The following is a 10,844-nucleotide window of genomic DNA, read 5'->3' as shown; positions in this document are numbered from 1 at the left end:
ATTTTGCTAGGAAACTTCACTCGTCACGTGATTATCTCGCGTTCTGAGATCTTAGTCTGACTCATTTCCTTTTTGTGTTTTGTTTGTTTAAAAATCAATATATATATATATATATATATATATATATATATATATATATATATATATATATATATATATATATATATATATTGGCTCTCAAACAACAGAGATATTTGTTATTCCTGATTTTTGTTTTTGTTTTCAATATTTTTTTTTTCTTCAAGTGGATAAGTATGAATCACCACACTGCTGTACTTACTGGTGTAAGAAGAACAAGTTGCAACGTCGGGCCTCTATTCTCTCCGTGTTCTATGCTTGCAATTTATCTAAAACGTAATATTTTTATTTTCTTATTTTTTTTATTTTCCATTAAAATATGGTCCTACGTCAGGGTCTTAATTAATTATAATTCCCTATCATTATCCCCATGTAAATTACATTTGAGCCATCGAATAAATATATTTAAAAATCACAAAGAATAAAATAACACGCAAATTTATCGTATAACATAGCGCAAGAGCTACGTCCACTTTTTCCTCCAATTTTCACTATTAAAATAAATCGGGAGTTGTGTTTAAAATATCTATTGTATTTTACAAAGAACATTGTCGCATTATAATTAAAGAAAAACCAGGCTAACAGATACAAATAGAAGAATGAAATTCTCAAAATATCATCGGCTAGCGGCATCATCGTCGTGAAGTCTTCATAGTATTGTAGATGAATCAAACTCCACAACTCAACAATCTCTCACCAATAGTAATATACATAATTTTTCTTTGAGTCCATTTATTTTTACGGAGTAACAATGTTCGTTTTCGTCCAGCGTCATTCGATCCAAGTTGAGACCATATATTCAATGAATGCACACGTAACATGTTAAAGAATTAATCCGTATATAAATCTTGTCTTTCTCTCCCATGGACATTGGACATCCGTCCTCAATGAATAGTAAGTGGGTGCTAGTGACACTCAAGTCAGTATGATGTGAGTGGGGCATGTGAGTGGAAAGGCCCCTCTAAAATTCGTCTTTAGCAGTGTCTGTGCGTGGAGAGAGAGAGAGAGAGAGAGAGAGAGAGAGAGAGAGGGAGAGAGAGAGAGAGAGAGTCAACCATTGAACTTCTATAAAATTATAGAAGAGCTAGACAATATCATGGATGTCAAAATGAGGATGAGAGAGAGAGAGAGAGAGAGAGAGAGAGAGAGAGAGAGAGAGAGAGAGAGAGAGAGAGTCAACCATTGAACTTCTATAAAATTATAGAAGAGCTAGACAATATCATGGATGTCAAAATGAGGATGGTTATTGTTGTCGTTGTAAATTGAACAATGATTAAAAACTTCGGGCAGTTCGACCAAAGGCCGGATCAAGTGGCCGCACCTGAGCTAAGTGTGAGAAAACTCGTAAGTCACGAGTGTCGCTCCTCTAGCTTAAGAATGTTCTTCGTAAAAAGAAGAGAAAATAAGCTAGAAGAGTGCAGAGGCGGTGACTTTGGCGCGTACTCTGACACTCAACATTAGTCTGATTGCTATGCTTAAGGTGATGATATCGATATTCGTGGAGAATATTTAGGAGATTTGTGGCTCGATCAGAGGAAAATGTGTGCGGAGAGTCCTCGACCGCGTTTTAGAACTCTGGAATCGAGTAGAGAGTGTTTAGAAAAAGTTACATGAGTCCATCTGATGAGAGGGGTATTTATAGTGAGCAGGAAGGATGAAAAAGGCCTCTTGGGCGGAGGCAAGGCGTGCGGCGAGTCTCAGCATATGTGCAAGCCTCACAATAGTAGGCGTGTAACGCCATGTGATGGGCGCAGTACGCGTGGGAGGCAAGGTTCATCGCGCCAGCGTGGCGCGCCAAGGCGTGCCCCGATGCGCCACACGTTGTACGAGTCGCGCGCCTTGGTCTGCGCTGCGCGCACAGCTGTGGTGGCGCGTGCAACCGTGGGCTCGACTTGAGCACGTTTTGGATGAGCTATTGACTCATTTGGGCCTAGATAGGCCTTTTTTTATGACCCACCCACATGGGTTTTTGATCTAAAATTTGTCACAAGTCGCGAAGAATTTAATGTTTTTTGGTTTTTCGAGAACGACCGACAATATTAGTCCCCAAAATTTGTCGTTCGGGGGCCCGAGCGATGAACTTCAGAACTTTGAGGTGAAACGATCCTCATGATTTCTCGTGGTTGCTAGGATTTTTTTTCGCGTGGACCATTTGCATGCACGTGAGGAGGAGCCCAGAGTGGTTCTTCCTTCATTTTCTTCATTTCCTTTTCCTAATTGGAATAGAAGTAGGATTCCCACTTTTGGGAATCCTATTTTTTTATTCCTTTTTTGTGCTTATAAGTAGGAACTTGGATTATTTGTTTCTCACAATTCGCATGTGCCTCTTCCTCTATCTTATGTCTCTCTCTCAGCACGTGAAAATAATGGACCATCAATTCTTCTTCTCGACTGATGATCCTGAGGTGGATTTCTCTCACTTGCTTCACGACCATGAGCACTTTATGGGATTGGAGAAAAGTCCATTACCCGTGGAGGAGGATCCAATCGGAGTAGCGTAGCAGTTCAATGAGAGCGTGACGGGACAAATGTGACCGCGTCTGCCGCCTGCGCTTTGGAGCCGGAAGACGCGCCCGTGCCTACTGGATGGGTGAGTTGCGCCATGACATCTTTGTAACGGAGTCCGAGGGATTTGGCGTGGACTCAGAGACTTTCTCGGGTGGTAAGGGCTTGGCGATGGTTTCGACAGGGAAGACTGTGGTGGCCGTCTCGGCCGGCTTAGAGGACGATCGCTCTTGTGTAGTGTCGAGGGGGGTGACGTCCAAGGTTTCAGAGGTCAAGACTAGCGCATCAACTAATTGTTTAGAAAGGACATCATGGTTCCTGACTTGAGGACTCCCCACTCTGGAGGGGTATCAACTGCGCAGGGTTGATATTAGAACCTCGATCTCGCACCACACATCTTTCAGTCTTTGGGAAACTTCGCGTTCCTTCCTCGGTGACTCTCATCCATCTACTTTCGGAGGATCGACCTTATCTCCCTAGGTGGGGCTTCCCCGTGGTGCATGTGGCAAGCCTTTCGTGTGGGCAGATGACATAGCATCTTCTTGCGCGTTTGGGGGTGCATATCTCTCAGATAAGCCTTGCCTTTTATCGCTTGGTCGCGATGTGCCATATGGAGTGGCACAGTCATTCCAAGCGTGCCATGACCATTGATGATTTTTGTAATCTCGTCACAGTTTTCATGGTCCCGGGGCAGCCCGTGTTTCACATGGCTAAGGATCGTCAAAACACCAAGCTCATCACTTATGTCGAGACCACTAGTAGGAAGGCTTGGGTGTGTGTCTCGTTCGACGTCTTCGGGGTGGTGCCACTTAAGTTTGTCCCTTTAGCCAATTTTTTTCGCTGACGTGGGGTGGACAATGTCGAGTTTGTGAAAGCTATCTGAGGGTCGGATAAACAGAGGACTATCGACCGTTTTTGCTCGAATGAGTTGATGGAATCCATTGGGTGGTTCTCATCTTTCCACTATGGGCCCATGAGTGTTCCACAAGCTCTCCCACGAGCCTTGGCTTGTCAGGTAGTCTTCGCCTTTGTTGTTTATTTGTGTGACTTTGGATCTTTGTTCAATGTTCTGACCTTGTTCAATGTTCGCCTCATGACATGGGGCGCGCGCATGTGGCATTTTGAGGCGCGCGCAAGGGATAAGCCTCGGCGCACTTGCGCGACGTGTCCCTAGTCATGCACGTCGCGTGCCTTGGATTGTGCACCGCGCGCAGCCGCTGTGTGCATGATCGCGGCGCGTGCGAGTGTGGGCTCGACTTGGGCCCGTTTTGGATGGGCTTTTGACTCTTTTTGGCCTTGCTGGGATTTTTCATGACATGGCCCATTAGGCATTCTTGATCCAAAATTCGTCGCAAGTCGCGAGGAATATAATGTTTCGGGTTTTTCGAGAACGACCGACAACAAGTACAACTGGGGTCGAGCTAAGCTCAACAAATATTCCGATTACAAATTTGATAATAAAAGCGATAATAAGATAACATATGTGTCTCTTCTCATCTAAATCAAGTCTATTTATAGTTGAGGTCGATTCATCCTCATGATCGATCTGAAGGACACGTGATCGAACTAGAGGTCTTCAAGGAGCACTCTACGTATAGACGTTGGTGGAGACGAGAAGACCGGATGAAGATCGCATCCTTCAGACGGATGAATGTGGGAGTCATGGACTTCGTTTCGTCAGGGGGGCTGTGATTGCCTGGACGAGATGTGCTCAGGATCACCAAATCTTCAAGTGGGCTTGGGCTGAATTATATGTTGTTAGTGGGGAGGCCGAACTTTACCACTATAATAGTCATTTACTAAAATTAACAGAGTGAAAATATCTTAAATATTCTTTCCTATTGCAATGATGATATTGCAATACCAAGAAAGTTATCTATAGCAGAGGCAGCTCGACTAAATTGGGGGCCTTGGGCGAGAGGAAAAAAATCATTTTTTTTTATAATTATATAAAATTCATTAAAACATAAAATTACATGTATTAAATTTTAAAAAATAAAAAATGAATTTACCATACAATTAAATTTAATAATTTTTTTATTATTATATTACAAAAAAAGTAAAAAAAAAAAATATTACAAAAAAAGTAAAAAAAAAAAATCTAGTTTTCGTGTTTATTTTTTGACATACAATTCAAACAAAAACAATTTATTTTCGTTCGACTATTTGCTTGAGTTTGCTTAGCATTTTTTACGGCATAAAACAAAAAATTTCAAGTATTCCATTTTGGGACTTAACAATGCTTTTTCAATTGTTTTTATTTTTATTTTTATTTTTTTGTATTTTTGAAGGATATTTCCTAGTTGATATATTTAAATTTTTTATGTTGACGAAAAAAAACATCGAATTATATGATAAAATTAATAAAACAAATAGAAAGAAAAAAAATATAAGATCTAAAAGATACAACTTTTTAAATAGTGTACTTAATGTAGAATCTTTTTAAAAAAATTATTATAATATATATATATATATATATATATATATATATATATTTTGTATTTCTACTCTTGATCATGTTTTTTCTCTTGACCTCTTCTTTGAATATGGTAAAATAATTTGAAATAACTATAACAAAAATTTCAAAATGAGGAATTTTTAGAATAGAATGAGATATTATAAGAGTAAGAATGAAAGTATTAGTAGAACGGAAAATGTGTAAGAAATGAGATATCCTGAGTTATATTCACAACAGAACTAAAAAAAATAATTGAGAATGGGGCCTTTATTTTAGAGGGGCCTTGGGCCATCGCCCGACCCCACATTTCATAATTTTTGAATTTAAATCTAACGATATATATATACCAACTGTCATAATCCACATTTGACCAAGTCAAGTTTAAAATTTAAACAAAATGAATATTAAATAAAGAAATAAAAATAATAACATTAATATATGAACATCGTATCCCGTAAAATACATACTGAAACACGCTTTAGATGGAAGATGTGGTTTAATTTGTTAATGCGCAGAATAAACGAAAAACGAATACAGTTTAAGGTTTGTGTCTTTCCAGCTCCAGTTCTATTTCATGAAACGCTTATTATGACTCCGATTAGGCTCGATGCTCATTGACATGACGTTCTACAAAAGGATATATCACAATATTGAGATCTAGTCTAGTTTTGTGGAAAACCAAGAAACGATCAACATTCTCGAGTTCATCTACCAAGGGATAATTTCGCTCCCTCAATGACCTTACTACCGAGTTATAGTGGTTACATTTTCTTCTCAAGTATCTTGGTCTCCCTCATCCTCACCCAATCCCGCTTCATTGCAACAATCATGCAACTACTTGCCGAAAATCCAATTTTCCAAGAGCAATCAAAACACATTAAAATAAGACTACCATTTCATTCGTGAAGAAATTGGAATTGGTCTTATATCTTTTTTGTTATTTGTGTTCCTTTGATCAGTTAGTCTACATATTTACGAAATCAATTGGTGCCGACGTTTTTAGTCACATATTGATAATGTAATTTTATGCTGCATAGTCAATACAATCAATTAGGATATTGAATTAATATTTGGTTTTTTTTAAAAAAATTTGTGTATATCAATTACTAGTTATTTAATTTCTTGATTCCTCTATTAGACATAGGCATTTAGTTCTTTGATTTCATGCTTTTAATTTCCTTATTTTCTGCATAATATCTCATTCAGCCTATAAATATTTAACAATTCATTCAATAAAACCACGTTCAGACTTCACCATTTACAAAAGAAAAGCAGATCTCTAACTTAACAATTTGGTCTACATTTATATCATGCCAAAAACGAAATATTACAAAAATAAACTAAACAACCTTATTTTACCCCTTTGCGCGTTGACAACTATCAAGTACCCCTAGAACGTTTAACATTAACTACATCCCTTTTTTAGTATTACTATTATTATTTGTTTCATTCAAGTTAATATTGTCGATTGTGATTTTATGGTTTCGATTTAGTAATATCTCCTAATAAATTGCATTTTCCCTCAACCGTCACCCCCTAGGTATCCTAAAAATAACTAAATAACAAATGAAATGTGATTCTTTAATTTCGTTTAAATAGATAACATTGAAAAAATCATGCTTATCCCCTGTGACTTGTGCTAATTTAAGATACTTTAAGACAAGATACACTATATATGCTTAACTTGAGACACTTTTTTTTTATTTCCCTCTCTTTTCTATCTCTACAATCATTCCCATAACACCGAGAGATTAAAAAAAATGAAGGCATCAAATTCTTATGGAGAGACTAACAAGTACTCTATTCCGATCATAACTTTGAAAGGCATCAATGAGAGTGAAGCTACACGAAAGGAAGTGATTGAGAAAATTAGCAACGCATCGCAAAGCTGGGGTTTTTTCCAATTAGTCGACCATGGTATCCCATCGAACATTTTGGACGATATGATCGACGGTGTGAGGAGGTTTAACGAGCAAGACCCAGAAATAAGGAAGGAATACTATTCTAGAGAGTCCGAAGGGGAAATGTACTACACGAATCTACATTTGTTCAAAGCTTCGGCTGGTCACTCGAGAGACTCTTTTCTATGTCAAATGTATCCCAATCCTCCCAAAGAATTGCCTAATGTTTGCAGGTATGTTTAAAATATCACCATTAAGCATTAATCATGTACCGTAAATATCCCAATCGACATTTGTTGTTCTGACAGAGACATATTGCTTGAATGCTCGAAGGAGTTTCGAAAACTGGGTCTCGTATTATTAGAACTTATGTCCGAGGCACTAGGGTTGGAAATGAACCACTTGAGAGACATGGAATGTGCTAAGGAGATAATGGTAAGCGGTTTCTACTACCCAAAAGCCACCGAGCCAGATCCGACCATGGGTCTAGTGAAGCACACAGATAGTACTTTCTTGACTATGTTGCTTCAAGACCATATTGGAGGACTACAAGTCCTACACCAAGACCAATGGCTAGATGTTGTCCCAATCCCCTCAAGCTTGATTGTGAACATTGGAGACATGATGCAGGTAATATTTTAGTTACTATCTACTAATTATTTTTTCAACATTCAATTTCCATTTTATTTTTCTTTAAAATTATAAATTTAGCCGAACATGTTATGCTTTATATCCCGCTATGACCTCTAAATTTCTTTTTAAATATGAGTTAAAATGTTTCAAGTGCCAATAACATAACTGTTGTCTTTGAGTTCTTTATTATTTTTGGGTTTGAGCCTTGAACTTTGTAATTAAAATATTGAAAAAATTGGGAAACTCCACAAATTCTCATTGGAAGATGGTAATCATAAGATATCTAAAATTTTGAACCTTCAGTCAATAGATCATTTTTTTTTATAAATTTTAAGATTATTTTCCCTTATTTTAATTGAAATTATAAATGACAAAAAATAAAGTTAAACAAAACTGTAAATAGTAAAAAAAAAAAAAACGACAAGTAAAATAAAATTGTGAATACAACAAAGAAAATAGTATACAAAATTAGTTATTCATATAAAAAAAATCATAATTTGAGGGATTATGTTTCAAAATAAGATAAGGACCCTTAATCCCCGTTTATTTTGTATAGATAAAATAATGTGCTAAATAGGGATTTGGGCAAAATTAGTCAACAAAAATACAACAACTTTTCGATCTATAACTATTCCAATTATTAAATTTGAAGAAAAATTATATAAAAGTAGTCATTGAAAACTAATTGATTAATAAAATAGACAAAATTTCAAACTTTTCAATAGTGTATAAAATTATGTTGCCAATTTTTTTGTCACCAAGAGTAAATTTTTTTTACGATTATTATAGACAATTTATCAATTTTAAAAAATTTAATTCTAGGTTCAGATTTATTTTTGAAATCTAATTATTGTACAATTTAGCTATTTCACTAATTTTAGACAAATCTTGTCTATCGCAAATTTATTACTTTAAATTGATTATTTAGTTAAATGATCCTAAAGTTAACGATACAAGCTGACACGTAGCCAGTTGATATGTATGTGACGGTTATACATATCAATAACATAATCTTATTAAAAGAAAATTCAATAAGATATTTAATATATATATATATATATATATATATATATATATATATATATATATTAATGGAGATAGTTATAGATCAACTGGCTACATGTCAGCATGTATCGTTAACTTTAGGGTGATTTAATTTATATTTATGAACTAATATTAAAATATTACTTTTTGTATACCTTAACGTATGAATAGTTTTGAAATTTTATATTTCATTAAGAATTTTGTAACTAACTAGACCACCTTAAACTCAAGATTTGAGATTTAACCCACGTTTGAAGAGTCTTAGAAAAATAGCCAATTATATTAGGTGGCACTAGAGGTAATGAGTTAAAATTTCATATTTGTCCTTGAATAAATGTAACGTTTTTTTTCTAGATTCATCACTTTCTCTCTCTTGTTTTTTAATTTGTCTCTTTCTCTGTCCTACTTTTTTTCAAACATTTTTTTTGCATCAAAACTTCAAAAATCCATATCTATCTCATACGAACTCGAAATTGAGTGATTCCAAATCCTACAGATTCGTGGCATTGAGATCTTCAAAAATGGACTCATTGTTTTTGATGAAAAATCATGTTTAATGCATCATGTTTACGTTTCCATTTATTTTCAGATGATTTCCGAAAATTTTCAGTTATTTCCATGTCTAAGGCAGTAACATGATTTTTCTATATCTATGGCATTAAACATGATTTTTCATCAAACACAATGGATATATTTTTGAAGATCTCAACGTCACGAATCCGTAGGATTTGGAATCACTCAATTTCGAGTTCATATGAGATAAATACGATTTTTTGAAGTTTTTATGAAAAAAACGTAGAAAAAAAGTATGAGAGAGAAAGTGACGAATTTTTTTAATAGATAAGGACATATCAGACTTTTTTTGGGCTTATCAGTCTATTTGGCTATATTACTAAAGTTTGACAAACATGAGCTAAAACTAAAAAAATGAGGTTTGGTTTTGGTCATATTTCTATAACGTCCTTTCATTAATCAACACTTCATAGTCTCCGTGGAATATTAATTAATTTTCGTTTTTTTCTTCTTTTTGTCAAATGTGGCTCACTTTGTTCTCGAGAGAGAGAGAGAGAGAGAGAGAGAGAGAGAGAGAGAGAGAGAGAGAGAGAGAGAGAGAGAGAGAGAGAGAGAGAGAGAGAGAGTATGTGATATTTTAGACATGGAAAAAGAGGTGTGAATAAAACCAAAGAAATAGTAAATACAAAAATATATTGCTAATGTAAGTTTATTTATTATCAACTTAAATATTATATATATTATGCTTAGTCTTTTTTATTTGTATAATGAATCATTTGTATTTTATGGACAGTTAAAATATATTTATCAAATCTATAACATTGTCGAATTATAAAAACATAATATAATATTATAAATTAATATTAATTGGCAGCCCCTAGCTAATACAAGTTTTGGTATACTTTTTTTTCTCTTCTTGGAAGGGTAACAATCTTATATTTGATAGGAAATTTTAATAAATACCTATAGGTTTCAAAATTAGAAAACTATATCTATGTTTAATGTAGCTATTTTTATAAAATTTTACATTAATTGGTAAATCACGAATTGTCATGTAAAAAAAGAAATAAAGTTATAAGTATCAATTAATTTGACATGGTAATGAAAAATATAGATACTAAAAATAGGTGGTGACTATTTTTTTTTTTTTTTTTTTTTTTTTCACATAATTGATGTTTTTTTCGGTTTGTGTTTTGCGATTGGGGTTATGCAGCTAGTCACTAATGGGAAGTTCAAAAGCGTGTACCACAGAGTTTTGGCTCAAAAAGAGGGCCCAAGAATTTCAGTGGCAGGTGTTTTCAGAAACCTGGGAAACGTATACTATGCTCCAATAAAGGAGTTACTATCTGACCAAAATCCACCGCTCTACAAAGAAACCACATTCCTGAATTATGTCTCACTTAAACACTCCAAAGGCGTTGGTGGAGTTCTAGACCATCTCAAGCTCTAAACATCCCATATAATATGAAAATCAGGCTTGTCAAGGAGCTATAATATATATATATATATATATATATATATATATATATATATATATATATTCGAAGAATAATAAATAAATATTTGTTGTAACTAGTCAATCCTCTACATCATTTTAATAATCTAGCTCAAATTTAATTTTATTAAGAAAATAGCTTAACAGGTCGAAGTTAATTTAATTAATTGTTCAATTAATTAAATTAATTTACTAGTTAATTTAATTAACTTTGGTC

General features: G+C 34.6%; 1 protein-coding gene across 1 annotated transcript; it reads left to right on the top strand.

Annotated features, from left to right (window-relative positions):
* Nucleotides 1-2,664: 2,664 nt before the first annotated feature.
* Nucleotides 2,665-10,614, top strand: LOC149393938 (1-aminocyclopropane-1-carboxylate oxidase homolog 1-like). Its single transcript, XM_089618217.1, has 6 exons — nucleotides 2,665-2,844; nucleotides 3,155-3,385; nucleotides 3,482-3,593; nucleotides 6,731-7,175; nucleotides 7,251-7,572; nucleotides 10,346-10,614. Exons 1-6 carry the CDS (start codon nucleotides 2,665-2,667, stop codon nucleotides 10,580-10,582), a joined length of 1,527 nt encoding a protein of 508 aa, XP_089474343.1. The 3' UTR covers nucleotides 10,583-10,614.
* Nucleotides 10,615-10,844: the final 230 nt, after the last annotated feature.

Source organism: Urtica dioica, chromosome 6 (genome assembly GCF_054948205.1).
Source record: "Urtica dioica subsp. dioica isolate 48M chromosome 6, U.dioica_male_clone48M_v1_H2, whole genome shotgun sequence".
Taxonomy (NCBI): domain Eukaryota; kingdom Viridiplantae; phylum Streptophyta; class Magnoliopsida; order Rosales; family Urticaceae; genus Urtica; species Urtica dioica.
The sequence above is the reverse complement of the archived record's forward strand: the minus strand, read 5'-3'. Positions and strand labels throughout refer to the sequence as shown.